Below are 26,211 nucleotides of genomic sequence, written 5' to 3' on the forward strand. Positions count from 1 at the left end.
TCCCAGTACACCGGTATGATGCTCCCAGTACACCAGTATATACAGCTCCCAGTACACCAGTATATACAGCTCCCAGTACACCAGTATCATATACAGCTCCCAGTACACCAGTATATACAGCTCCCAGTACACCAGTATAATATACAGCTCCCAGTACACCAGTATATACAGCTCTCAGTACACCAGTATATACAGCTCCCAGTACACCAGTATATACAGCTCCCAGTACACCAGTATATACAGCTCCCAGTACACCGGTATGATGCTCCCAGTATGTCACTATCAATCACACTAGCTCCCAGTCTCCTTGCACACTGGCCGCTGCGCACTATTTCGCGTCCTGACTCTGGCGGAGGGATCTGCACGCTGCAGTTTGCTCTCCGCCTGACTTGTTCGTTGCAGATACGTTTCCTCGTCACAGTAATGGCGGCTGTTCCCCACATCTCCGCTCCCGCCGCCCCCTCTCGCCCTAACGATGGCATTCTCATCGGCGACCGGCTGTACTCCGAAGTCTACCTCACCATTGATAACTCCATGATCCCCGAGGAGCGGCTGTCGCCCACACCCTCCATGCTGGACGGCCTGGACCTAAACTCGGAGACCGACCTCCGCATTCTGGGCTGCGAGCTCATCCAGTCGGCCGGCATTTTACTTCGAATGCCGCAGGTACGGGGGTTCCGGGCCCGGCGGTGTCAGGTCTGGGCCGGGGCGCACAAGATGGCGGCTTCTCTCACGTCTTCCTCCTCCTCCTCCTTCTCTCCTCAGGTGGCCATGGCGACCGGGCAGGTGCTGTTCCACCGCTTCTTCTTCTCCAAGTCGTTTGTGAAGCACAGCTTTGAGGTGAGGACGGTGTGTGCTGCTGTGTGACCAGACCTGTAGAGGCCGGAGCTGCTGCTGCTGGAGGCCCCGGGCTCTTTGCCCTTGTGCTGTGTCCTGGGATGTGGCAGAGCCATACCAGGCACAAGTCTGACGACTGGGGGTCCCACAACTGTGAGCCCCTTTATCTAACCGCTATTATGTGGACAGGTGATCATTTAGAGCAGATACCCCTGTGTCCCACCAAGCAGCCAGGCTGGAGCTTGTATTTATAGATGTTTGTGTCGTTCTGTAAGGCTATGTGCACACGTTGCTGAATTTCCGCAGCAATTCTGCAACTCCCTGCCCCGGGTAAAACGCATGCGGAATTGGCACGCATTTTCCTGCTAAACACTAGTGTTTTACAAGCGTAATTAGCTTGCAGAATACTATCATTTTCCATGCGATCTGTAGCATCGCTTGGAAAACTGATTGACAGGTTGGTCACACATAGTGTTTGACAAGTGTGACCAACTTTTTACTATTGATGCTGCCTATGCAGAATCAATAGTAAAAGAATGTTAAAAATAATAAAAAATCGTGATATGGTCACCTTGCGGTCACCCCCGATGCTCCCGGCAGTTCCCGTTCTCAGTAATGCCTCGCGACAATGACCCCAGATGACGTAGCATCACGTGAGACCACTACGTCATCACAGGTCATTGCCGCAAAGCATCACTGGGAACGGGAGCATCACTAAGGTCTGGGCTGGTTCTGGGGGCCGCCAGAAGGTGAGTATATACCATATATAGAGTATAAGGCGACCCCCCCCCCCCCCCCCCCTAATTTTGCCACAAAAAACTGGGAAAACTCATTGACTCGAGTATAAGCCTAGGGTGGAAAATGCAGCAGCTTCCAGTTAATGTCAAAAATAAAAATAGATATCGATAAAAGTAAAATTAATTGAGACATCAGTAGGTTAAGTGTTTCTGAATATCCATATTGAATCAGGAACCCCATATAATGCTCCATACAAAATACGCCCCATATAATGCTCCATACAGTTCATGATGGGCCCCATAAGAAGCTCCATACAAAATACGCCCCATATAACGCTCCATATTAAAATATGCCCCATATAATGCTGCACAAAGGTTAATAATGGCCCCATCAGATGCTCCACACATTATGGCCCCATCAGATGCTCCACACATTAGGGGCCCCATGAGATGCTCCATGCATTGTGGCCCCATACGATGCTCCACACATTAGGGGCCCCATGAGATGCTCCACACATTGTGGCCCCATATGATGCTCCACACATTGTGGCCCCATATGATGCTCCACACATTGTGGCCCCATATGATGCTCCACACATTGTGGCCCCATAAGATGCTCCACACATTGTGGCCCCATAAGATGCTCCACACATTGTGGCCCCATAAGATGCTCCACACATTGTGGCCCCATAAGATGCTCCACACATTGTGGCCCCATACGATGCTCCACACATTTGCCCCATATGCTGTTGCTGCGATTAAAATAAAAAAAAAAATCACATACTCTTCGCTCAGGCCCCTGGCATTTGCAATAGTCACCTTCCTCGTTCCACTGCTGCGCGCTGCTCTGTCTTCCATCCTCTGCACTGACTGTTCAGGCAGAGGGCGGCACGCACACTAATCGCGTCATCGCGCCCTCTGACCTGAACAGTAAGGCTATGTGCACACCTTGCAGATTCCACTGCGGATTTTTCCGCAGCAGAATTCCTAAATCCACAGTGAAAACCCGTCACGGTTTTTACTGCGGATTTATCGTGGTTTTTACCGCGGTTTCTTCTGCGGATTTTCATCTGCAGTTTTCTATTGGAGCAGGTGAAAATCCGCAGAAAAGAAGTGACATGCTGCGGAATGTTTCCGTGCGGTTTTTTCCGCAGCATGTGCACTGCGTTTTTTGTTTCCCATAGGTTTACATTGTTCTGTAAACTCATGGGAAACTGCTGCGGATCCGCAGCGGTCAAATCCGCTGCGGATCCGCAGCAAAATCCGCAAAGTGTGAATATAGCCTAAGTGCAGAGGATGGAAGACAGAGCAGCGCGCAGCAGTGGAACGAGGAAGGTGACTATCGCGCAATGCTCTCCTCCCCCTACATACTCACCTGCTCCCGGCGCGGTCCCTGGCAGCGTCTCACTTTCAAATGGTCTCCGGGAGGCGGCGGCATCTTCCTGTGTTCAGCGGTCCCGTACCGCTCATTACAGTGATGAATATGCTTTCATATTCATTACTTTTTTTTTTTTTTTACCAGAAAATTTTATATTTTATTAAACATTGTAGAACAAAACAGGGTCTTACAAGTATTTAGTTTCTGTATAGAATGCATGAGCAATAAACGATATAGACGATATAAGGCTATCAATGACCTTAATTCTACAAAGACATATATGACAAAGACAAGACAGTAAGGGGTAGAGGGAAGGGAGGAAAGAGAGAAGAAAAAAAAAGGTGGGGGGGAACCTCAGTTAAATCGATTAATCAAATCCGAACTCAGTCGCACTACAGGTCGGATCCCGCTGCATAATAATCCCACGGGGACCATATAGCCTGGAAGCGCACCACCGAGTCATTTAGTAAGGCTGTAAGGTGTTCCATCCTTCTGACATCCATGATCCGTCCAAGGAGGATCTGAAGCGAAGGGGGACTCGGCTGTCTCCAAAGACGCGCAATCGGGCATCTGGCTGCCGTAAGGATATGTTGCAATAATCTATTGGAAAGTTTGCCCATACCCGGCGCCCCGTGACCATATTAATTACTTTAATGAACGGTACCACGTGACCGCTGAACACACAAAGATGCAGCTGGCTCCCGAAGACCTTGGGAAATGCAGGAACAGGTGAGTATGTCACCGCGCTGCTCCCCCGCCGACCCCCCCCCTCACCTGCTGACAATGACTCGAGTATAAGCTGAGAGGGTCACTTTCAGCCCAAAAAGGTGGGCTGAAAATCTCTGCTTATACTCGAGTATATACGGTAACTATTTTTTATTTTAATTCTTTTTTTAACAGGGATATGGTACCCAGGGCCTGGAGGAGAGTCTCCTCTCCTCCACACCCGGTTACCATCCGCACATGATCCGCTTACTTTGCGCATGGTGGGCATAGCCACATGCGGGAAGTGAACGGATCACTGTATTCCTGTGTGTGCGGAATCGCCGCGATTCCGCACAAAGAATGAACATTCTGCGTATTTTTCCGCAATGTGATTCCACTGTGGGAAAATACGCAGCATTACCACAGCATTGTGGAATCCCACTGAATTCAATGAGCTGTGTTGTGTATGCGTTTTCGCGGCAAAAACGCATACAATCCGCAGCATGTGCACATAACCTAAATTTAAGGCTAGGTTCACATCGCGTTAGTGCCATCCGTTTAACAGATTTGTTAAACGGATGCGCTAAAGCTGATACACAAAATCTTTTTTTCTACAATCGCGGTACCATTGCGTTGGGATGCGTTGGCAATAGAGGTCTATGCACAGCGAACGGGTCCGTTCACTGTGCGTTAGACCTAACGTACCCGAAAATGTGGTAGACAAAGTAATGCAAGCCGATTTTGACATGTGTTACGATAATGGAAGTCTATGGGCACGTTAACGGTTCCGTTACATAGCATTAATGCTGCTAAGTAACGGATCCGTTAAACGGATCGCCCAAACGCAATGTGAACCTAGCCTAAGAAACTGAAATGTAGTGTGAGGCCTCTTTCACACTTCCGTTTTTTGCAATCAGTCATAATCCCGGTTTTTTTTTTTTAAAGGTTCCAGTGCATCCTAGAAGGCTATGTGCACACGTTGTGTATGCATCTTCGCCGGGGTTTTTTGCAGCGAAAACGCATACACAACACAACCCATGTTAAAAATAAAAAAATGAAAAACCGTGATATTCATACCTTCCGGCGTCCCACGCAGCCCCCTCAGCCTTGCCGATGCTCCGTTCCCAGTGATGCATAGCGAGACAATGACCTGTGATGACGTAGCGGTCTCACGAGACCTATAGGGCTGCCGAGGCCTTTTCTGGCAGTTCTTAAAAAAAAATAAATAAATGGAGCAATGGTCAGACGTCCAACCTGCCTCGCTATTATGTAGCGGGGATAAGACTTCTCCATTCTCATGGTCAGACCCCCCACTGATCAGCAAGTTACCACCTTTCCTGTGATAAATCCTTTTAACCAGGCCACCCCTTCAGTTCTATTTATCCATTCTTCATGTCTGAACAGACAGTGAATTCTCCAAACCTTAAGGTACCTTCACACATAACGATATTGTTAACGATATCGTTGCTATTTGTGACGTAGCAACGATATCGTTAATGAAATCGTTCTGTGTGACAGCGACCAACGATCAGGCCCCTGCTGGGAGATCGTTGGTCGCTGAATAAAGTCCAGAACTTTATTTCGTCGCTGGACTCCTGCTGACATCGCTGGATCGGCGTGTGTGACACCGATCCAGCGATGTCTTCACTGGTAACCAGGGTAAACATCGGGTAACTAAGCGCAGGGCCGCGCTTAGTAACCCGATGTTTACCCTGGATACCATGCTAAAAGTAAAAAAAAACAAACACTACATACTTACCTACCGCTGTCTGTCCTCCAGCGCTGTGCTCTGCACTCCTCCTGTACTGTCTGTGAGCCGGAAAGCAGAGCGGTGACGTCACCGCTCTGCTTTCCGGCTCACAGCCAGTACAGGAGGAGAGCAGAGAAGCAGAGCGCAGCGCTGGAGGACAGACAGCGTTAGGTAAGTATGTAGTGTTTGTTTTTTTTTACTTTTAGCATGGTATCCAGGGTAAACATCGGGTTACTAAGCGCGGCCCTGCGCTTAGTTACCCGATATTTACCCTGGTTACCGGCATCGTTGGTCGCTGGAGAGCGGTCTGTGTGACAGCTCTCCAGCGACCAAACAGCGACGCTGCAGCGATCCGAATCGTTGTCGGTATCGCTGCAGCGTCGCTTAATGTGAAGGGGCCTTAAGAAGAGGGATTTTGTTGATTTTATGTGGTCCTTCTGAGTTACATTATGTGCGTTTTTAGAATTCAAGAAAGTTATGTATGATGTTTTTTTTTTTTTTTTTTTTTCCATCGTTTCTAAAAACAGACTTATCATGCAGAAGTTTTTCTTCTGTTCTAAAACCTGATGCATAACAGAATCCAGATAACCCGTGTGCGATGTCTTTCTCAGAATAGGTGCATTGTCCAGATACAAGTGTGAGCGATGCCTTTTAGAATGATTTCATTGGGGGTAATTATTGTGCCAGATTTAGTACAGAACTCCTCCATCCCGGTGATCAGTTGGCATCTCGGTGATCATACTCTCCCAATCTAGAAGTTATCACCTGCCCAGTGGATAGGTGATGACTTCTAGCACTACCCTTTTGGGTCCTGTGTAGATCCTAAATAGAGGATGAGGCATTGGTACATTGCCATAAGCTCACTATCCTGATATGATAATCACAACTGTACATCTACGGTCTAGGACTGTTTTATCTCCAGCAGTGAGACTATTTAATATGTTGCACATACTATAAAAGTTAGATGGGTTGTCCAGTTAAAAAATGTTTAGATGTGTAGATAAATATGGATATTGCTAACGTACTTGTATTTTTAAGGTGTCCCGATCTCCAGGCGCACATGTGTCTTACTCCCCGATCTCCAGGCGCACATGTGTCTTACTCCCCGATCTCCAGGCGCACATGTGTCTTACTCCCCGATCTCCAGGCGCACATGTGTCTTACTCCCCGATCTCCAGGCGCACATGTGTCTTACTCCCCGATCTCCAGGCGCACATGTGTCTTACTCCCCGATCTCCAGGCGCACATGTGTCTTATTCTAATGACTTGGACAGTAGCGCACCATAACTGCTGGCTGTGCACTTGTTCTGGCAGGCACCTGTATAGGCATGCTGGTCTTTGAAATGTAAAGCCATCTGTAACTATCTTCTCTCTGTCCTTCATTCCTGAGCAATTGGCATTTTTTGTCACATGCAAATGAGTCCAGTGCTCTGGGTGTGAGTGAGCTCTTCCTTTTGTTTCCTCAGGTTGTTTCCCTGCCCAGCACCTGCCTCCTTAAGGTACCGTCACACTGAACGATATTGCTAGCGATCCGTGACGTTGCAGCGTCCTGGCTAGCGATATCGTTCAGTTTGACAGGCAGCAGCGATCAGGATCCTGCTGTGATGTCATTGGTCGGCGCAGAAAGTCCAGAACTTTGTTTCGTCGTTGGAACTCCCGCAGACATCGCTGAATCGGCGTGTGTGACGCCGATTCAGCGATGTCTTCACTGGTAACCAAGGTAAACATCGGGTTACTAAGCACAGGGCCGCGCTTAGTAACCCGATGTTTACCCTGGTTACCAGCGTAAACGTAAAAAAAAAAAAAAAACACTACATACTTACCTTCCGCTGTCTGTCCTTCGGCGCTGTGCTTCTCTGCACTGTGAGCGCCGGCCAGCTGGAATGCAGAGCACAGCGGTGACGGCACCGCTGTGCTTTCCGGCTGGCGCTCACAGTCAGTGCAGAGAAGCACAGCGCCAGGGGACAGACAGCGGAAGGTAAGTATGTAATGTTTGGTTTTTTTTTTAACGTTTACGCTGGTAACCAGGGTAAACATCTGGTTACTAAGCGCGGCCCTGCGCTTATTAACCCGATGTTTACCCTGGTTACCAAGGGACCGGCATCGTTGGTCGCTGGAGAGCTGTCTGTGTGACAGCTCTCCAGCGACCACACAGCGATGCTGCAGCGATCGGGATCGTTGTCTGGATCGCTGCAGCGTCGCTTAATGTGACGGTACCTTTAGTGTATTTGATGGCTCACTCTCTAATTTCCTTGCCTGATACCACACACAGTGTGAGAGCAGTGATTCGGGCAAACAACCGCACTCAGACAATATTTTGCATCAGAGGTGTGAAGTATTTATTAAGTAACACCACAGTGGTCAAAAGAGTTCTGAGGTAACGTTTCGACCCGAAAGGTCTTTCTCAAACCTGCTGGACCCACAGTGCTTCTAGGGACGCTGCGCCGTGTCCGTGCCGTTCCGGACCCTCGTACCTCTTTACTCCTCAGGACCATTTGTGGAGCCTCTGTCTCCATTCATCGGACAAGTGTCGTCCTCCTCCTCTTTCTTCCATCACTGTTCACTAAGTGAGGTTTGAGAAAGACCTTTCGGGTCGAAACGTTACCTCAGAACTCTTTTGACCACTGTGGTGTTACTTAATAAATACTTCACACCTCTGATGCAAAATATTGTCTGAGTGCGGTTGTTTGCCCGAATCTATGATTGAACTGGATCCAGTCCAGGTTCAGCCAGCACCAGCTTCATTCTACAGAGTGCACGCCTTTTCCCTCTAACTACAGTGTGAGAGCAGTCACATGTGGGGCACTTAGTTCCTCATTTGCATACAAATGAAAACACTAATTACATGGGATTGAGGCATTAGATAGAAGATATAAATGTCAGTGGATTTATTTAGACCAGCATGTCCATGTAGGCGGGTTGGGGCTTGATTTTACTGACCAATTCCCTTTCATAGCTTATGTTTATACAGATGAGAATGTAATGACTGTTATTTATTATTACCGGTCTGATTATCCAGCATGTTTCCAGCTCTTGAGTACAGCGGGTTGACCACATTTTCCTGTATGGCTTTTCATAGACCTGTGATGTCACATTGATATATGGTACTCTCATCAAATTGGCTTCTTTTCAGATTGTTGCGATGGCTTGTATCAATCTCGCTTCCAAAATCGAAGAATCTCCCAGACGAATTAGAGATGTGATAAATGTCTTTCATCACCTGCGCCAGTTGAGAGCAAAACGGTATGTTTCTATATGTGGCTTTTCTGAGCAATTCCTTCCATTCTGTAGATTGTGATGTCCCATTTATTGGTGGATGGAGAGTTTTAACTTACAAAAGTGGTGCACAAGGGACCATTCTTTTACTGCTTTTTTTTATCTTACCCGGATGCAGGATTACTTGTGAAGAGCTTGTATTAGAAAAGTATATTTCTTGTGCCATGATGATATTTTCATTCCCATCGGTCATGCAAGAGTTCTCGATGACACTACATCTTGGTGCTCTTGTTTGCTATTGCCTCTTCCATATTTCCTGCGTTCTTTGTGCATCGTTGCTGTGTTACCACATTGTCCAATATAAAATCACATCAGACGGCTTCTGAAATCTTTAGCCAGTGTAATGTTGTAGTATGTGGCCATGCAATGGGTAAAAATAGCTGTGCAAGTAGAGTTTTGCTAATTGTTTGTCCTTTTTTTAATTAATTTTTTTTTTTATAAAACCCATCTTTGTTGAACAATAAACAAAGGGAACATAAATTGTTCAGAAGCATTAGAGAAGATCTGACAAATAGTTTTACAGTACTTTGAACATTAGACCGTGTATTATAACTATAACCAACCCTCCCGGGCACACTTTTACTTGATTTTAATGCTTATGCATTGCTCATTGGGCCTCATGTATCAAAGTAGAATTTGGATAGTGGGGTGGCATCGCCATGAATTACGTGGTGAATGAATACAAAGTCCTTCAAATCACGTAGAACTGTGGTCTGTTTTTTTTTGTTTGCTTGTTTTGTTTTTAAAGCAACCATATCATACATTTGTTTACACCAAAAACAATCCATAAAGGGTTACAGAAACTTTAGTTGAAGCTCTGAGCACTAGTGTGAACAGATCCTTTTTTTAAAGACCTGTTTAGGCTCTTAGCTGGCCATTTGAGCGCTAATTGACCCAGCTATTCTCACTGCACAAGCTCCATAAAGCGGGGATTCGAAGGGGCAGTGGTCATGCCCTCTACTACCCCATTTAATGTCTGTAAGGCTTGTGATATGTGTCATCCAACAGCAATTCTTAGACAAGTTGTGTGACCAAAACATCTGTGCAGCTTGCAACAATTGTAGAGTTGTGATTTTTGTTGTGAAAAAGTCAAATCACTTCCAAGCAGCATGCAAGTTGCAAACACTTGTAACTTTCATAGAAGTCTATGGTAAGTGAGTCACTTGCACCACAAAATCTATCATCTTTGGAAATATTTGTGACTCTACATTGCAGTTGGTCACATTGCAACACCATTGAAATCATGGGGCTAAGGACCACACGGTGACATTGCATGCAAGGCTGACCTACTGATCACTTAGCTGTAGGGCCGATGAAAACAGCTGTGAGTGAAGTTTCGGTGCTCATATCACCGCTATACTTTTTTTTCCTTCTTGTGGTCAGGTAGTGAAGAGGAATAGCAGGCTCATTCTCCACTCCTTTAGTGATGAGGAGTCCTAGCTGGGAGAAGTGTCCTTTTGTATTTTTTTAGTTTTTTAGTGCATTCTCTTAATTACATATAATTTAGATGATATATTTCTCAATTTTAGAATTACTTTCTAATTGACCTCTTGAGGCTTAGGTTCAGCTTCTGAACATTAGTTGCCAGTTTGCATAATTAGAAGCTGCATTAAAAATGTCAAGAGTATTGTACGTACTCTTGTTCATAGATGTATTACTGATACAGCGTTCATAGCCCCGAGTAATGTATTCAGCATCGTCATATGGCGACACAGGACAATTACCACTTGCTATAGGGAGGTCATAACTTTAGTTTTAATCCTGTGTAGTTACCTAAGATATTTGCATTCAGAGCTAAGAGGACGGCATTAAGTGATCACATCAATATATGCTGTATCTCAAGAACAGAATCCGATTTAGGGTGTATTTTGTATATGTAGTCTGCTATACACGTCATTGGTTTGTTCTTGGACGTGGTCTAACTTGGGGAACTTGTCACCACTCCTGACATGTTGGCTTTAGGAAGTTCTTGTATTCCACATAAAGTAAGCCTTGAGTATCTTGTACATTCTGCATTGTGCGATCACAGACTTTATACACTAACTGGGTGTTACCGTTCTTCCTGTTATTGTGGATTGTCACGATTTACCCACTGTGTTTAGTTAAATATTGTAGGGACCCGAAGCATTGACAGTGGGGAAGGTAAGGGCCCAGATGCCAGTTTATCCACATTTACAGGAGTAACACAGCGATGGCACAATGCTGATTTCTAACACAAGGTGCTCCAGATTTGTATTTATGGGGAAAGCAAGAGTCTCCTGAAGACGAGTCAGGAGTGGTCTGGGATCTTGTGATCACACGGCTGCTATGATTTTGTAATGCAGGCAAGTAGGAAAGAAGTATGTAGTATTTATACCAGTGTCATGCTTTCTTAAACTCTCCGGATAGGTCTTTGAGACTCCCAAGTTTTGCTTCAGTTTAGGCTGGTGTCACACATCTGCAGATCACGGTGTAGGTGTGGATTGGCCCACGGTCTCCAGACGCTAACTCACAGCTTCATGTATTCCAAGAGACCCATGACCAGTCTGTACTTGCACCATGATTTGCAGAAATGTGAAACCAGCCCAAACTTTAAATAAAAAAAAACAAATCTGGTCAGATTTTGGTGAAGTCTGTTCATCTTACCAGTGTTCACAAACAGTCCTGGGCTTTTGGCAGCCTGTACTCTGTAGACTGCGTTTGTGGCATGTTATACTTTTTCCTGATCCGTCCAGACTTCTTGTTTTTCCTGAGATGAGCAGTGCACCCATGGTGAAACGTGGCTAAATGTGCATCTTCATTGAGGTGGGGGGGTAGTAGCTGATCTATGAAATTATTGTGTAATCGCTATTAGAAGATGTTTTACCTATTAATTTTAGAATGTACTATGTGAATTTATAAATACTTTGATTCAATGTGCTTTTGTACAAATCCTTACTAGGCCCCCATTTACATAAGTGAATCAATACCTGAACATGTTGCCTTCTGTTTGTTAGATGCCTGTATTGACTTTACATTTTTTTCCCCTTGCAACCGACTATACAGCAACCAGCTACATTTACCAATGCCTGGGTGATGTGGAGTGGTACATAGAGATGAAGCTGTCGTCTTGGCAACAGTGAGTGAAGTGTCGAAAATCCCCATGGAGAAGCCAGTGCTCTGAGAATAGGTCACTGGAATCGGGGACTCACAGGTTGGCCACTGGTGAACCATTCAGACAAACTCCTGTATCATGTTAAGCCTTTTTCTTTGCTGTCCAAGTTTGATTTAACTGTTAATATTTACAATTTTATGTAAAAAAAAAAAAAAACATATTTAGACCAGCATTTCTTGCTGTTTATAATACTGTGTGACTATAATTCAGCAAATCCTGATTTTATTTAAAAAATCCGCAGCACATAGCCCAACACTAACAAAAAGAAAAAATGTTTCATGTTTATTCATGTACATTGAATCAATCGGTAACTTGATTGAGTCCACTATGTAATATAATGAAGGAAACAATGTAATATTTCCCAGAACTCAGTCCTCATTCTTCCTGAATGTTTTGTTTGCAGGTTGCAGATGGCACATTTGAGGACTGAATGTGGAATTCTGCTGAGAAAATCTGCAAGATAATACAATATAAGTGATTGCCCATTTATATGTACAAATCACCTTTGTAAATTTGAGCTTGCTGTTAATTTTGGTTACAAAACATCATGTAACACATTCTAAGACTATCCCCCAAAGTGGAATTTTTTTCCATTATACGTGAGGTCAAGACTTCTGCCACGTAATACTTAGTTGTGTATAGAGAGCCATAATATTTTTGCCCTAGAGATACTTGGGACTCCTACTATATACATTTCATGCAGTGGTTTACATAGATTTTTCTCTGTTGTATTCCCCAAGAAAATTAGCAGCATGTTCCAGCAGAGTCATTTACCTTAGGACCACATTGCCTTGAGCTTCCACAGGTCTTTTCAGGAGACCCATAGGCTGTGAAAGTGACATACAAATCTGAATCTAGCCTCAGAAGCATTGCCTGAAGTGAAATAATATAGGTGCATCATGGTTAAAACAGTCATGCACTAGGACATACAAACCTATACAGTACATCAAATATTGTAGGCTGATATCAGTGATTGTGTCACATTTATGTATGATATTGTATCTATAAAGTTAAGTTATAAATGAGGGACATGAATGCTTCTCAGCTGCTTTATCGTGTTCATCAGCCTCTAGCTACATTGTCACTTGCCACTAAACTGATACCAATGACTTGATTTGCCTATATATTCTGTACTAGAGATCTTATAATGTTTTTCACTTGCGTTACCATGTCTGATACAAGTTCAGTACTATTAAAGGTGAGCGCTCACATCAGGTGGAAGATCAGTTTCCCCCTGGAATTAAACTTTGCAAATGGAAATGTGAATTCAGTGTTCTCTATCGCTGCTAGTCTGTGTTCACATAGCCTCAACTGATGGTTGTTTGTCATGTCCGTTTTTATATGACAAAAACTGTTTAAGGCCATGTTCACACAGTGCGTTTTTTACTGCGGAACCGCAGCGGTATTGCCGCTGCGGTTCCGCAGCAGTTTTCCATGCAGGGTACATAACAATGTAACCCTATGGAAAACAGTCACTGCTGTGCACATGGTCCCTAATTTCGTTTAAAAAGCCGCGCAGAATAGCTGCGGCAAAAAAGGAGCATGTCACTTCTTTTTCCTGAACCGCAGCGGTTCTGCACCCATAGACCTCCATTGTGAGGTCAAAATCGCAGTAAAACCCGCAGATCAAAAATATATCTGCGGGTTTTACTGCGATTTGATGTGCAGAACCGCTGCAGCAGGAAGTGCGGGGGAGCGGGCGGAAGTGCGTGGGCGGAGTGTGGCTGCCCCCCCCCCCCCCCCGTGCTCCGATCCCGCCCCCCCGTGCTCCGATGCCCCCATCCCCCCCCCCCCCCACCCCCCCCAGTGCTCTAATCTCCCCCCCTTATACTTACCCGGTGTCCGTCCGGCCGTCTTCTCCCTGGGCGCCGCCATCTTGCAAAATGGCGGGCGCATGCGCAGTGCGCCCGCCGAATCTGCCGGCCGGCAGATTCGCTCCAAAGTGCATTTTGATCACTGAGATATAACCTAGCTCAGTGATCAAAATAAAAAAAATAGTAAATGACACCCCCCCACACTTTGTCACCCCCATTGGTAGGGACAATAAAAAAAATTAAGAATTTTTTTTTTTTTTTTCACTAAGGTTAGAATAGGGTTAGGGTTAGGGGTAGGGTTAGGGTATTTTCAGCCATTTTAGCCCTAAAAAGCTTCCTAGGAAACACAGTCTCTGCATAGAAAACTGCATAAAAAAAGGATAAAAAAACGCATCAAAAAAGGACAAAAAAAGGACCAAAAAAAGGACCTGCGTTTTCTGCCAAGAGCTGCAGTTTTTTAAAAAAACTGTCCTGAAAAAAAAAGGATGGAAATCCTGAACGTGTGAACATACCCTTAAGCTTGATACCAAACCACTGCTTTACTAGTTTGCATTGGGATTGGAATACTACATGGAGAAATAGTAACTATTTAAATGCATAGCATTTTTTTTTAACTTTAAGGTTATGTGCACACGTTCAGGATTTTTTCACGTTTTTTCGGCCGTTTTCTGCAAAAAAAAACACGCTAAAAAAGCATACATAAGCATTCCATCATTTTCAATGCATTCCGCAATTTTTGTGCACATGCTGCGTTTTTTTCCGCGAAAAAAAACATCGCGGTAAAAAAAAATGCAGCATGTTCATTAATTTTGCGGATTTTTTTTGCGTTTTTTCAGCTATATTGCATTGGGAAGCTCCGGGGGGAAAAAAACGTGAAAAATCCGCGATAAAAATGCAAAAAAAAATTTTTAAAAAAATTTTTGTTGCAAAAAATAATTGGTTTTGTATTAAATGTGTTTGTTTGTTTTTTTTTTTTTCTTCCATTCGATATCAGTCTTCATTTCTCTGAATTTTCCTACTTAAATTTTTCCAATTGCTGCTGCATTGATTCTGCAACAGTATTTACAAGCTTGTTTGTTTTTCTTAATTTTTTTCCTTCAACCCTTGGGGTGTACCACAGAACTCTGTTGGAGTGGCCATGTTTAAAGGGAACCTGTCATCAGTTTTATGATGTGTCAACTAAAACTATGACCTTAATCAGCCCATGCGCTTCAGTCCATCAATGGTTATGTGACTCCCTGACTGCCCCAGTATACCTCCCAAAAAACCTTTTCCCGTTAAGCTGTCGGTCCGATGGGTATGGTTTCTGCATTCTCTATCCCTGCTCCTAGCTGCTGATAGGTGTACTCCTGTGTCATCCACATACCCAGGCGCAATCATGCGGTAGCGCATAGAAATTGCCGGCCCTAAATTGCAGAGCCTAAATCATAACTGCGTGTCTGTTTTTGGTTCTGCCCACAATAAGGCTGGGCATAGTACGCTGGCGCAAAATTTTTCCCGACTATATGGATGATGCCTCCTACGTCATCCACTTCAATTACAGCAGGAGTACAGCTATCAGCCGGGGGGAGAGAAAGAGACCACAGAAACTGTGCCCATAGGACCGACAGGATTAACATACAGCGCGGGAGAACTTCAAAAGGTTTTTTGGGGGAGGTATACAGGGGCAGTCAGGGGGTTACATAACCATTGATGGACTGAAGCGCATGGGCTGATTAAGGTCATAGTTTTAGTTAACACAGGACAAAACTGGTGACAGGTTCCCTTTAAATTTGCAATCTGGACTGAGAAAGAAAATGCCCACAGAAGTTTAGTGGTATACGCCCAGTTGGTTGAGTAAAATCTGCAACTATTTGGTTTGGAGGGGCACGTGAAAAAGACACTGTTCCAGAGTTGGTGGGAGTGTAGAAGGTAATCTTACAATTTCTACAATAGCCACCGGGCCTTTTTCAGACTCGTACCTGCTGTCCTTGTATGAAGTGTTTACAGCAAGGATCCTAATCACTAATGACAGGAATGCAATGACAGACATCGCCTCTATAAACAGCTAACATAGGATCCACCAATCCCAATATGCCATGTCTCAGCTGACCATGCTTTCCCTTACTTCAGTCATCTTTTGCACATGCTCACTAGATGTTTTAATACAAAAGTCAGAGCTGCAGTCTGTCCATTGTGGCTATTGTACATTCCTGAAACAGAAAGTTAAATAGTGTCTAATGTGGAAAATGAAAGAGTTTTTATTTTTAATGTGGATTGATATATGGGAAAACAAACCTTTCACACACAAACCTGATTTAAAGGGAACCTGTCATCCCCAAAATCGAAGGTGAGCTAAGCCCGCCGGCATCAGGGGCTTATCTACAGCATTCTGGAATGCTGTAGATAAGCCCACGATGTAACCTGAAAGATGACAAAAAGAGGTTAGATTATACTCACCCAGGGGCGGTCCTGCTGCGGTCCGGTCTGATAGGCGTCGCGGTTCAGGGCCTCCCATCTTCATACAATGACGTCCTTTTCTTGTAGTCACGCTGCAACTCCGGCACAGGCGTACTTTTGTCTGTCCTGTTAAGGGCAGAACAAAGTACTGCAGTGCGCAGGCGCCGAGAAAGGTCAGAGAGGCCAGCACCTGTGCACTGCAGTACTTTGCTCTGCCCTCAACAGAATGCTGTAGATAAGTCCCTGATGCCGGTGGGCTTAGCTTACATTCGATTTTGGGGGTGACAGGTTCCCTTTTAAGCAATAGGTCATTTTCTGATGGCTTCCTTATAAGGCCCCATAAACATTAGACTATTGTCAACTGAACAGAATTGTCCAACAGTCTGTGCATGGGGTCCTGCTGACCGTACCCTGCTAGATGGTGTCTCGGGAGAGAAGGTCCTGGCACTATGGGTTTCTGACAGCTGATCCTTTTGGTTCTCTGGGAGATAAACTTGAGAGGAGTCTGCCACGGAGCGCCAGCTGATTGCAGCCTAATACAGAACAAACTCCCCACTCACAATAGATCCGAGTGAGCAGATCTGCTCTGTTCTGTATGAGCATAAGCCTTCTAGGAAGGCAGCAGATGGACATAGAGTGATTATGAACTGCATGTCTGTAAACACCAGAGAAATGGATTATGGGTAATTGTATATCCTGAGCCGAGCTTCAGAAAATCCTTCTTCAATGTGCAACCAAGTAACCGAGGAATCAAGTTCACAATAAAGATGAAATTGCTTTTGCGTAACATCTTGGTCCTGTAGTGTTGCAATATAGCTTATTGGAGAACGCCTTAAGATGAAAAAGAAAATAAACTGTTAGCGATGGGGGTGGCTTCTCTTATATAAATGGTTAAGTATTAGGATCAAGTATGCTTGTCTACTTACAAAGATAAACTGTGCCATTTAGTTGTACACAGTGTTTTAATTTTCATGCACAGATTTCTCACACTGTCTTTAGGAACAACCTTCAGTTATTTTAGGCTCTGCCAGTCACTTGTTTCCTGTACATAGAAACTTGTGATACTGACAACTTAATACAAGAATCGGGAGCTAGATTGTGACTAAAAACCCCTGACCAGCCATCATGAAGAGTTTTCATAGCTTTTATGTAGGTTTTCTAGTAATGATCCACCTGAACAAAGGGCTATGGACTCTGTGAGCCAGGATACAGATTCCTTTATCTTTCCACAATCTGACTGTCTGCCACCTTCATAAATGGCCAATAATTAGAACAAATTTACTGTTGTGAGATGGTGACATTGTGTTTTTCATGAATGAGGTTTAGATTGATAGAACAGAAAAATGTATTTATATTAACAATTCTTAACTTGTCCACAATCCTATACAAATATATAGAAGCCCCCCAAGTAACTCCTCAACTCCAACTTCACAACCCTGCCTGGACATCATTTTTCTGAAGCACTTAAAATACTAACTTTTAATTATTTTATGCCTTTTATAGATCACACCACGATTTTATATGGTATGGCAGGCTTAACAATCTGATAATAGGAAATGTGCCATCAGAAAATGTAATCTTTCTTTTTTTGTTTTGTTTTTTTCTTTATAATTTTTCATCTTTATAAGTTTTCATATTACTATTAAAAATGAATATCCTGAATCTTGCAGTTTTCAAACTGGCCACTGAGCTGTATATTAAGGCTTCTTTCACACTTCCGTCGGTATGGGTCTGTTGCAAAGCGTCGGCGCGACGTACTGACGGATGTTGTGAAAATTCGGCACAACGTGGGCAGCGGATGCAGTTTGTCAACACATCCGTTGCCCATTGTAAAGTCCCGGGGAGAAGGGGGCGAAGTTCCGGCCGCGCATGTGCGGTATGAAATGCAGGATCCGACGTACGAAAAAAAGTTCCCTTGAACGTTTTTTCGATACGACGGTCCCCCAAAACACGATGCATCCAGTGCACGACGGACGCGACGTATGGCCATACGTCGCGATCCGTCAGCAATACAAGTCTATGGGCAAAAAGTGCATCCTGCGGGCAACTTTGCAGGATGCGTTTTTTGCACAGAACGACGCATTGCGATGGAGGCCAAACAACGCAAGTGTGAAAGACGCCTAAGCGGATTCTTTTTTTTTTTTTTGGTCCTGGATTTCAATGAAATAGAACTAGTTTCACAGACCAAAACACACACACACCACACACACACACACACACACACACCCTCTCGTTCAGTGGAAAAAAATTGTTTATTTGCATTGCCCCATTGAATTACTGTGCCGAGTGTGGTCTGTCTTTTACTCGGGACAGCACTCAGACCAAAAAATGAACGATCCCTTAATATCAATATCCTAAACGGCAGCTCAGTCAAGTGGATGCTCCTGTAATCAAGTGCAGGACGTAGAAAAAAAAACCTGTTTCACTGTCCTGTTTAACCCCTTAGTGACGGAGCCAAATTTTTAAAATCTGACCAGTGTCAATTTATGTGGTAATAACTCTGCAACACTTCAACAAATCCCAGTGATTTTGAGATTGTTTTTTCGTGACACATTATACTTTATGATAATGGTAAATTTAGGTCGATATGTTTTGTGTTTATTTATAAAAAATATCAAAAATTTAAGAAAAATGTTAAACTAGCAATTTTCTAAATTTGAATGATTATCCCTTTAATCCAGATGGTCATACCACAACAAACCATTAATAAATAACATTTCCCACATGTCGGCTTTACATCAGCACCATTTGTAAAACATTAATGTATTTTGTTAGCATTTTAGGAGGTTTAAAAATGTAGCAGCAATTTTTAATTTTTTCAAGGAAATTTACATTAATTTTTTTAGGGACCTATTCATGTTTGAAGTGCTTGTAGGGGTCTCGTATATTAGGAAGCCCCCAAACGTGATGCCATTTTAAAAACCGCACCCCTTGACATATTGAAAACTGCTGTCAGGTAGCTTATTAACCCTTTAGGTGATTTTCGGTAAATAATGCAAAGTGGCATGACAGAAATGAAAAAGTGTATGTTTACCACATAAATGCCGCTAACTTTTGAACAGGTTAGGCTACGTTCACATTGGCGTTCCGCCAATGTGCGTCGTTGTTGCGCCGGCGACGCAGCGGCGACGCGCCCCTATGTTTAACATAGGGGACGCGTGCGTCGTTTTGGTGGCGTTTTTCGCCACGTGCGTCGTTTCCGACGCTAGCGTCGGACGCAAGAAAACGCTACATTGTAGCATTTTCTGTGCGTCCGATTTTCGTCAAAAACGACGCACGCGTCGCGCGTTTTTGCGCGCGTTTTTACGTGCGTCGCGCGTTGCGTCGCCGACGCAGGGCGGCGCAACGCTAGTGTGAACCTAGCCTTACAAAAGCCGGCAGACTCTAAGGCCGCTATTTAGTCGTGAATTGCCATCGCAAACATCAGGACCACACAATCATGATCTTAGTGCACCAATTGGGATAAAGAGGAAGCCCCCACACTGTTAACCGTTTATAATGAGGTAGTCACTATTGACAGAAGCATCTAAGGGGTTAAACAGATATGGACGATGCAAACACTGATCGTGGCTGATGCAGAAAGTTGTCAGCTATAGTGTACAGCCGACAGCTGCTGGATTGTTACTTGTATGGGGAGGCTATTCTCTTATATGTAAGGTCAGTTAAAAGGCGTATTGGCTGTCATTAAGGGGTTAAATTAGTGTAAAAAAAATAATATATAAATATATAAAAAATCGAGACGCGAGTGTTATAGTAAATTCTAACAAGACATTTAAGGCTGTGCCCTTGTTGCTTATTCGTGTACGGGTTTTTTCGCACTTTTTTTTTTTTTTTTTTTTAAATCCACAGGTAAAACGCACTGCATTTTACCTGCGGATTTACCGTGGATTTCCTGCGTTTTTTTTGTGTGCGGATATCACCTGCGGATTCCTATTGAGGAGCAGGTGTAAAACGCTGCGAAATCCGCACAAAGAATGGACATGCTGAATGGAAAATGCAACGCAGCGTTTCCGCATGGTATTTTACGCACCATGGGCACAGTGGATTTGGTTTACATGGTACTGTAAACCTGATGGAAAACTGCTGCGGATCCGCAGCCAAACCCGCAACGTGTGCACATAGCCTTAACCCCTTAGTGACGGAGCCAAATTTTTGAAATCTGACTAGTGTCACTTTATGTGGTAATAACTCTTCAATGCTTCAACAAATCCCAGTGATTTTGAGATTGTTTTTTCGTGACACATTATACTTTATGATAATGGTAAATTTAGGTCAATATGTTTTGTGTTTATTTATAAAAAATATCAAACATTTGAGAAAAATGTTAAAAAATTAGCAATTTTCAAAATTTTAATGATTATCCCTTTAATCCAGATGGTCATACCACAGCAAACCATTAATAAATAGCGTTTCCCACATGTCGGCTTTACATCAGCACCATTTGTAAAATGTTATTTTTTTTGTTAGCATTTTAGGAGGTTTAAAAATGTAGCACCAATTTTTCATTTTTTTCAAGGAAATTTACAAAAAAAATTTTTTAGGGACTTATCCATGTTTGAAGTGAGTTTAGGGGTCTCATATATTGGGAAACCCCCAAACATGATACCATTTTAAAAACAGCACCCCCAGACATATTGAAAACTGCTGTCAGGTTATTAACCCTTAAGGTGCTTTACAGGAATTAATGCAAAGTGGTATGACAGAAAAGAAAATCTGTATTATTACCACCTAAATGTCTCTAACTTCTGAACAGATTACTACAGTCATCAGACTCTTAAGGCCGCTATTTGGTCGTGAATTGCCATGGCAAACATCAGGACCACAAAATCATGATCTGAGGGCACCAATTTGGATAAAGAGGAAGCCCTCACACTGTGTTAACCAGCTATAATGATGTAGTCACTATTGACAGCAGCATCTATGGGGTTAAACAGATTTGGACGGGGCAAACACTGATTGTGGCTGATACAGCAAGTTGTCAGCTATAGTGTACAGCCGACAGCTGCTGGATTGTCACCTGTATGGGCACGCTATTCTCTTATATCTCAGGTCAGTTAAAAGACGTATTGGCTGTCATTAAGGGGTTAAGGTTGAATGTTGACGACAAATTGGCAACATATTTGAGTGTCCGTGCTAAATTATGGAACATGGATAGTTATTGAAAATTCTGGAAACTTTTTACTGCGGGATACCGCGTCGTTTTGCAGAAAAAACGCATCCTGCAAAAGTGCTTGCAGGATGCGTTTTTTCCCCATAGACTTGTATTGACGACGCATTTGGGACGGATTGCCACACGTCGCATCCGTCGTGCGACGGATGCGTCATTCTTTGGCAGACTGTCGGGAGCAAAAAAACGCTACATGTAACGTTTTTTGCTCCTGACGGACCGCTTTTTCCGACCGCGCATGCGCGGCCAGAACTCCGCCCCCACCTCCCCGCACCTTACAATGGGGCAGCGGATGCGCCGGAGAAATGCATCCGCTGCCTCTGTTGTGCAGTGCGTTAAACGCTAGCGTCGGAATCTCTCCCCGACGCATTGCGACGGGGAGATTCCAACACTAGTGTGAAAGTAGCCTTAGTTGCTGGTGGTACCAGCTGGAACAGTCAGCAAACCCTTCAGTGCAAATTGCCACATGCAGTAATCTGCTTGTCTGATGGCACCAACAGGGCTTTACACTTTGTGCTTTAATATGACGTGGTGACACGTTACCTGCACCCTTTTAGACTTCTGTAGTAAAATAAATAAATAAAAAATTTATTTTTATATAGCGCTAACATATTCCGCAGCGCTTTACAGTTTTGCACACATTATCATCGCTTGTCTCCGATGGGGCTCACAATCTAAATTCCCTATCAGTATGTCTTTGGAATGTGGGAGAAAACCGGAGTACCCGGAGGAAACCCACGCAAACACGGAGAGAACATACAAACTCTTTGCAGCTGTTGTCCAGGGTGGGATTAGAACCCAGGACTCCAGCGCTGCAAGACTGCAGTGCTAACCACTGCGATGCAAGTGTATTGGGCCACATACATTTTCCTGCAAGAATTGTACTCAATGCTGAGATCAGGTCATATAGAGTAAAGCTACATGCAGCTCATCATGCTCTAACGGACCTTTTTGTTTTTGTTTTTTTTTTTTGTTTTTTTGCTCCCCTCTATTAAGCTACAGTCCTTTTTGTTAAGCACTAAGTGAATCTCAAAAATATATGATGACCAAGTGACTGTTGCCTAAAGCAAGGGGACCTTCACCTTTTGTATGGACTGTTGTCGTCTTCTTCTTCTTCTTCTTTTTTTTTTTTTTTTTTTTTCTTAAAGGGAACCAGTCACCCCCAAAATGGAAGTTGACCTAAGCCCACTGGCATCAGGGGCTTATCTACAGCATTCTGTAATGCTGTAGATAAGCCCCCGATGTAACCTGAAAGATGAGATAAAGAGGTTAGTGTATACTCACCCAGGGGCGGTCCCGCTGCGGTGGGCGTTGCGGTCCGGGGCCCATCTTCTTACGATGACGTCCTCTTCTTGTCTTCATGCTGCGGCTCCGGCGCAGGTGTACTTTGTCTGCAGAACAAAGAACTGCAGTGCGCAGGAGCTGGGAAAGGTTAGAGAGGCCCTGCGCACTGCAGTACTTTGCTCTGTCCTCAACTGGGAAGACAAAGTACGCCAGAGCCGCAGCGTGAAGACAAGAGGACATCATCCTATGAAGATGGGAGCCCCTGGACTGCGACACCCACCGGACCGCAGCAGGGCCCCCCCCCCCCCCTTTGTGAGTATAATCTAACCTCTTTTTCTCATCTTTCAGGATATATCGGGGGTTATCCACAGCACTACAGAAAGCTGTAGATAAACCCATGATGCCGGTGGGCTTAGCTCATCTTCCATTTTGGGGGTGACAGGTGCCCTTTAAATCCATAAATTGAGTGTTTTAAGCTAAGTGCACATACCCTTCATGTTGTCAGATGAAGTCCCAACGATCCACACCCATACATCTGTTTTTATAATTCAATATTTTTTTTCTTTTCATCTACACTGTAAAAAAAAAATTCCTAACCACCCTCAAAGTTTTCTTGCACATAGGTGTCTGAATCAATCCCATTTGTAGCGCTAAAATAATGGCTGCCACTAGGATGTAAATAAAGCAGTCATTACGTCATGTTATAAAGGCTCCTGATGTCTGTTTAAATGAAAGTCTCTTTTTTATGTAATGCACATTAGATTTATTTGTAGAGTTAAAGTATTTTATGATGAATAAGACCGCAGATTCATTGTCACAGGAGAGATGGTGATACAAAGTAGATGACTGTTGGCAGACCATCTAATGTGTTTAATTTGCCGTATCTGTCCTGATGTCAGAGGCAGAGAAAAATGGTTAGACATGTTAGCTTTCAACACATCACATCCTTCAGTTCTCATGAGATGTCTCTCTGGCAGTGACTCTGTCCTCTCCCCACTGAGAATGCATACCAAACCGTGGGATTGGAAGGAACAGCTGTGAGCTGAACTAGCCTGACAGTATGGTCACCGCAGGGGATGACCACTCTTGTAGATATTGCTCAGTGCTTCCTGATTTTTTTTTTTTTTTTTTTTTTTTTTTTTTTTTTGTTCTGTTGATGTGTGGACATTTGCTAGACACATTTGAGCAATTACATGTTTGTCATTTTTCCAATGTACTGATGCGTGATTTTACTTATTTAGACACTTAGTAGTAGCGACCACTTGATCCACAGTAGATGCTGCTGTATCCTAGCGAACATCCACCAAGATTCACTTAAATTAAACTTGGACAGCACAAGGTTAAAGTCTTGGACATGCCTGCAGGAAGCCAAAACTTTGGTTTCTGTTGCCGTTTAGTCAGTTGAAAGGGGGAAAAAACCTTCAAGACATTTTTCTGTTTTCAAAGCAATATTGATATTTTATTTCCCATAAATTAGGAGCCCAAGCCCTCTGATACTTGATCAAAGCTACATAAACACCAAAAATCAAGTAATCAAAGCAGAAAGAAGAGTGTTAAAAGAGCTTGGATTTTGTGTTCACGTGAAACATCCTCATAAGGTGAGCAGCTGCATTATGGAGAATCAGAATCATGGGCTAAATGAATTCTTTAAGCCTATATCATTCTGGAGGAATAGGAAAAAAATGTTAGTGGGAACGTCATCTGATTCATGCTAGTGTAAAACTAGAAAGTGCACTAATTGGCTTTCATTTCAGCACCGTATTGTTTCTATAAGGTATGTCTACATGGGTCTTTCCATCATGAAATCTGTTGCTGCAAAATTCTCACCAACTAATGATTAGGATTTTGAAGGTTTGGTTACATCTTTTCACCCTTTGCAACACAGAGGAAATGGAAAATCCACAGCATAGATTTGTCATCCATGGTACTGCAGATTCTGTCTGCCCCATGTGCACATACATTTTTTTTTTCCCTTGTCTAGTGTTTATAGTGAAGATTGAAAAAAAATATATATTTTTTAAATGTATTACTAACTAGATATACTGTAGGTCTTTAAAGGGACTCTGTCACCTGAATTTGGAGGGAACAATTTTCAGCCATAGAGGTGGGGTTTTCCGGTGTTTGATTCACCCTTTCCTTACCCGCTGGCTGCATGCTGGCTGCAATATTGGATTGAAGTTCATTCTCTGTCCTCCATAGTACACGCCTGCGAAAGGTAAGATTGCCTTGTGCAGGCATGTACTACGGAGGACAGAGAATGAACTTCAATCCAATATTGCAGCCAGCGGGTAAGGAAAGGGTGAATCAAACACCCGAAAACCCCGCCTCTATGGCTGAAAATTGTTCCCTCCAAATTCAGGTGACAGAGTGCCTTTAAAATTGAATGTTTTCAATACCATATTGTGTACATGTTACTTCACTGCTTTTTCAACTGACTTGACCACTTTCTATTGTGAGGATGATCTTGCATCCATTTAAGGGCTCATTCATATACTTCCAAAATGTATGGAGCCTTGTTGTAGCTCCCATATAAGAGTCTTTACAAGTCTTCTAATCTCAGTTGAACGACCTGTTGAAACATTCAGAATTTAATGAAGATCCTACCAATAATCATTAAACTATCATTCTATCTCAAATGCATATATGTGGGGTTTTAGTAGTACTCTATAGCTATACAGGACAATATGTATTAGTTTTCTGTTGGATGTATACGTTGCAAGCCCACCCGGTGTACAGTGGGTGCGGAAAGTATTGTTACCCCTTTAAATTTTTCACTCTGTTTCATTGCAGCCATTTGGTAAATTTAAAAAAAATCTTTTTTTTTTTCTCATTAATGTACACTCTGCACTCCATCTTGACTGAAAATAAATGAAACCAATGTAGTAATTTTTGCAAATTCATTAAAGAAAAACTGAAATATCACATGGTCATAAGTATTCAGACCCTTTGCTCAGTATTGAGTAGAAGCCCCTTTTGACCTAGTACAGCCGTGAGTCTTCTTGGGAATGATGCAACAACTTGTTCACACCTGGATTTGAGGATCCACTGCCATTCTTCTTTGCAGATCCTCTCCAGTTCCATCAGGCTGGATGGTGAACGTTGGTGGACAGCCATTTTCAGGTCTCACCAGAGATGCTCAATTGGGTTTAGGTCAGGTCTCTGACTGGGCCAGTCAAGAATGGTCACAGAGTTTTTCTGAAGCCATTACTTTATTTTAGCTGTGTGCTTAGGGTTATTGTCTTGTTGGAAGGTGAACCTTCTGCAAAGTCTGAGGTCCAGAGCACTCTGGAAGAGGTTTTCATGCAGGATATCTCTGTACTTGGCCAAATTCATGTTTCCTTCAAGTAGTCGTCAATTCTCTCAAGCTGAAAAACACCCCCATAGCATGATGCTGCCACCACCATGTTTCACTGTTGGGATTGTATTGGGCAGGTGATGAACAGTGCTTGGTTTTCTCACACATACTGCTTAGAATTATCACCAAAAAGGTCTATCTTCGTCTCATCAGACCAGAGAATCTTATTACTCATAGTCTGGGAGTTCTTCGTGTGTGTGTGTTTTTGTTTTTTTTGAAAACTCTATGTGGGCTTTCATATGCCTTGCACTGGGGAGAGGCATCCGTTGGGCCACTCTGCCATAAAGGCCTGACTGGTGGAGGTCTGCAGTCATAGTTGACTTTGTGGAACGTTCT

At 43.5% G+C, this 26,211-nt stretch overlaps 1 protein-coding gene across 3 annotated transcripts in view; it reads left to right on the forward strand.

The window, feature by feature from the left end:
* The first annotated feature begins 368 nt into the window (after positions 1-368).
* Positions 369-26,211, forward strand: part of CCNL1 (cyclin L1) — a 34,454-nt gene continuing 8,611 nt past the window's right edge. Inside the window, exons 1-4 of one of the 3 annotated variants that reach the window (XR_011312475.1) lie at positions 369-666; positions 766-840; positions 8,541-8,650; positions 23,998-24,118. Coding sequence is in view for 1 of the 3 variants with exons in the window: in XM_069727446.1 (XP_069583547.1) it covers positions 424-666; positions 766-840; positions 8,541-8,650; positions 23,998-24,118 (549 nt within the window). In the remaining 2 variants the exon portion in view is untranslated. The remainder of the gene's footprint in view (positions 667-765; positions 841-8,540; positions 8,651-23,997; positions 24,119-26,211) is intronic. The other 2 variants (XR_011312474.1, XM_069727446.1) reach the window with 2 other exon arrangements.

The sequence above is a fragment of the Ranitomeya imitator genome, chromosome 5 (genome assembly GCF_032444005.1).
Source record: "Ranitomeya imitator isolate aRanImi1 chromosome 5, aRanImi1.pri, whole genome shotgun sequence".
Lineage (NCBI taxonomy): Eukaryota > Metazoa > Chordata > Amphibia > Anura > Dendrobatidae > Ranitomeya > Ranitomeya imitator.